This window comes from Physeter macrocephalus, chromosome 20 (genome assembly GCF_002837175.3).
Source record: "Physeter macrocephalus isolate SW-GA chromosome 20, ASM283717v5, whole genome shotgun sequence".
NCBI classification, from domain to species: Eukaryota; Metazoa; Chordata; class Mammalia; order Artiodactyla; family Physeteridae; genus Physeter; species Physeter macrocephalus.
In genome coordinates this window covers 53,156,208-53,159,563 of record NC_041233.1, presented here as the reverse complement: position 1 = coordinate 53,159,563, position 3,356 = coordinate 53,156,208, and the positions used below count along the sequence as shown (strand labels likewise).

Sequence of the window (3,356 nt, the reverse complement as noted above, 5' to 3'; positions counted from 1 at the left end):
ATCAATTAAATCTATCTGGCCTATTGTGTCATTTAAAGCTTCTGTTTCCTTATTTATTTTCATTTTGGATGATCTGTCCATTGGTGTAAGTGAGGTGTTAAAGTTCCCCACTGTTATTGTGTTTCTGTCGATTTCCTTTTTTATAGCTGTTAGCAGTTGCCTTATGTATTGAGGTGCTCCTATGTTGGGTGCAAATATATTTATAATTGTTATATCTTCTTCTTGGATTGATCCCTTGATCATTATGTAGTGTCCTTCCTTGTCCCTTGTAACATTCTTTTTTTTTTTTTTTTTAGAGTTCAGGTAGTGTTTTGTTTTATTAGTGTTGTCACAGTGACAGGAAGACCCAGAGTAGGAAGAGGAACTCCTACTAGAACCTTTTTCTTACCATTCCCTTCCCCTGGGGCTCAGAGCCTCTAGGCTTTTCCTTTCCCCCTACTTCCAGGCCTTTCCTTTCCCCCTACTTCCAGGGCTTTCCTTGGCCCTTAGCATGCTAGGATGTGGCCAGGAATCAGCAACGGATCCTTTTCCCAGAACTAGCTGTGTGCTGCATTCATGGAAAGTGGGAAGCTATACACAGGTATCCATCTTGGGTACCAAGATTACCAGTTCCCATAGGGCTGGATCTCGGCTGTCTGGTAAACCAGTGGCGCTTCACTGCCCCAGGGTGGTTGACCATCCTTCTGGATTTTTTCCCAGTGCGGCAACTGCCACCATTCAGGATGGCTCCCCACATCTGGCACGGCCACCATGAGTTCTAGGAGCCAACAGGGCTTCCTCCTCAGAACAGTGCTCGGGCAATCTTCCTCCCTGTGGCCTTGACCCTGGGAAAAGAACCCCCTCCTCCCTCACTTGGGGGAGTTCCCGAGGCAGAAGGGCCACTGGCGCGGCCCAGTGTAGCAGTGGAGGGCCGTCGCTGCTGCCTCAGGAGAAAATCGAGTGAAGCTCCATCCATAGCGTAGAAGACATTGGCCAAGGGGGGGATGGTCAGCTCTCGCTCCCCTGGGAGCAGCTGCACTAGCTCATACTCTGAAGCCACTGCAGAATCACGTTGTTTTTCTTAAGGACATGACTGATGACACTTGGAGACTTGTCCTGGCTTGTCATCAAGATGCTCTTGTAGACACTGCCGTCTTCCCCCAGCTTCATCTGGACTCGGATGATGTGGCAATCAGAGACCCCGGGCCCAGGCCCCCCTGGAGGCCCCTTCTGCACCCCCACTGAGCGGGGAGCCATAGGAGGCTGAGCGGTGGTGACCTCGAGAAGGCCTCGGGGAGGAAGCTGGGTGAGAGAGGTGGCTGGGGTCAGCGGGACTCTGCAGGGCTGGAGTGCTTTCCAGGGCGGAGTCCAGAGATGAGACAGATGGCCATTTCATGTGCTGGGCCAGCCGGGTCAGCAGTGGAGCGGGAGTTCCAGGCACCTCCTCTGCCCCCACACTGGGCCAGTCCCAGGAGACAAGGGGTGTGGGACCTCCAACAGAACCCAGCACCTCTGTCCACTGCGAGATGACCAGCGTTGGCCGAAGCACCCGCGGGGCAAGAGGCTCACTGGTACTGGATGGCTCCACCTCACAGGACCCTTGATGGCTCTGGGTCTCTGTCAGTGGCTGGAGCCCCTGTAGCCACCGTTGGATATCGGGGTCAGGTCAGAGGTCATAGCCACGACATTTGTTCTGGAGCTGCCTCAGCTCAGAAAGGACAGCAAACTCCTTCCTCCGCTTGTCAAAATTGATGTATCCGTTCTCCAGCTCATCCTTGGAGGCTGCGTCCAGCATCACGAGGTCCTTCAAGAAGGTGCCAAGGTATGGGACCACACCCCCACCCCGGGAGCCAGACCTCAGGGACTTCTTGGAATTTGGCTCCAGAGAAGGCTGCAGCTTCACCTCCTGCAGAAGGAGCTCCCGGCTCTGGGAATAATTATCCTCCTTGGAGAAAATCTGGCAGAGGCTGGAAAAGACTCTGAGGCTGTCCCTGGCTGCTTCCCCCCAGGCTGCCCGAAGCCTGTGGATGGGGCTGGATTGCAGGGCCGACACCACAGCATACACTGAAGAGAAGTTTCGGAGCAAAGGGCACTCCTCTGCCACATGGATCCACTTCTCCAGCAGCCGGGCCCACTGGGGTGGACGGAGTGGCCATATGGGCATCTCCCCAGGCCCCTCTCTGGTTGAGGGAGCCCCCAGGACAGAGCTGACCACTGCTCCTCCCACCTTGTTGAACTGTATGACAGTAGCCCGGACAGATGGGCAGAGGTGGGAATGTCCTGGCCGGTTTCTGTGACCCCACAGGCCCCCCAGGCACTGAGAGGGGACCAGACTGAGAAATAGCTCCGCATCTAGCAGGGTCAGCTGTTTGGCCAAGTGGTCAACGAGTAACACCAGGACATCCGTGGGGTCAGCAGGGGGATCACCAGGGAGGGCCAGGGGCTTGGGAAGTTCGGGGGTCTGGGGATCCACCCAGGACCAGAGGTTGTGGATGAGGTCAGCGCACCCCCCCAACACCCTCCCATGCTGCATACCCTGTCTGAAGCAAGAAGCTCTCAAGCGGGTCAATCTGACCCTTGACCTCAGAGCCAAAATGCTCAGGGTGAGAGGCCAGCCAGGTTGACAGTACAGAGATGGCTACCCCTTTTGTCCTCTCTAGCTCATCAGTAGGATGATGAGATTCAAGGGCTTCCAGCCTGTCAGCCATAAGCCCTAGCAGGGCAGGCATGGAGATGAAGGTCCGGTGAGTAGCCAGGAAGGCTGCCGTGAAGGTCACGTCAGTCTCTGATGTTCGGGCATCCGGCAGGTGTCTGACCAGGGCCTCCAGAGTGCCAGCTCGGAGCCTCCGGGAGGAACACGGGGGAGGCCTCGGGGCCAAGGGATCAACAGGACGATACTGGTGACTTGTGACAGTAAAGGTGGCACCATCCTCCTCCTCGTCCCAGACAGACACAGGGGCCTCATCGTCTTCCTCCTCCTCCTGGAGGAGTGCCCCCACCTGGGCCCCCACCCTCTTCGGGGTCTCAACTCCGGAAGCTGCTCAGCACGACTTCCCCGGGGGAACTCGTGTCCCAAAACAGCCGCAGGGGCCGCGGGAGCAGCATGGCCGAGTGAAGGAATCAGCGGGGTCGGGCCGTGGGGGCGCCTGCTCAGGAGGGGTGGGGGCAGCGCGGGTCCCGGGCCACTGTTCCTGTAGGTCTCCGGCCCCTGATCCTCTTGTAACATTCTTTATTTTAAAGTCTATTTTATCTGATATGAGTATTGCTACTCCAGCTTTCTTTTTATTTCCATTTGTATGGAATATCTTTTTCCATCTCCTCACTTTCAGTCTGTATGTTTGCCTAGGTCTGTGGTGGGTCTCCTGTAGACGGCAGAT

General features: G+C 56.0%; 2 protein-coding genes and 1 pseudogene across 8 annotated transcripts in view; all 3 read right to left on the bottom strand.

Annotated features, from left to right (window-relative positions):
• LOC102995275 (ral guanine nucleotide dissociation stimulator-like 2) overlaps positions 1-752 on the bottom strand; it is a 5,311-nt gene extending 4,559 nt beyond the window's left edge. Inside the window, 1 exon segment of the mRNA XM_024121506.3 lies at positions 607-752. Within this exon segment, the coding sequence (XP_023977274.1) occupies positions 607-752 (146 nt within the window).
• The window catches only part of ENTPD1 (ectonucleoside triphosphate diphosphohydrolase 1), a 128,441-nt gene that overhangs the window by 36,207 nt on the left and 88,878 nt on the right, over positions 1-3,356 (bottom strand). The window lies entirely within an intron of this gene.
• LOC102974626 (ral guanine nucleotide dissociation stimulator-like 2) lies at positions 31-3,174 on the bottom strand (annotated as a pseudogene).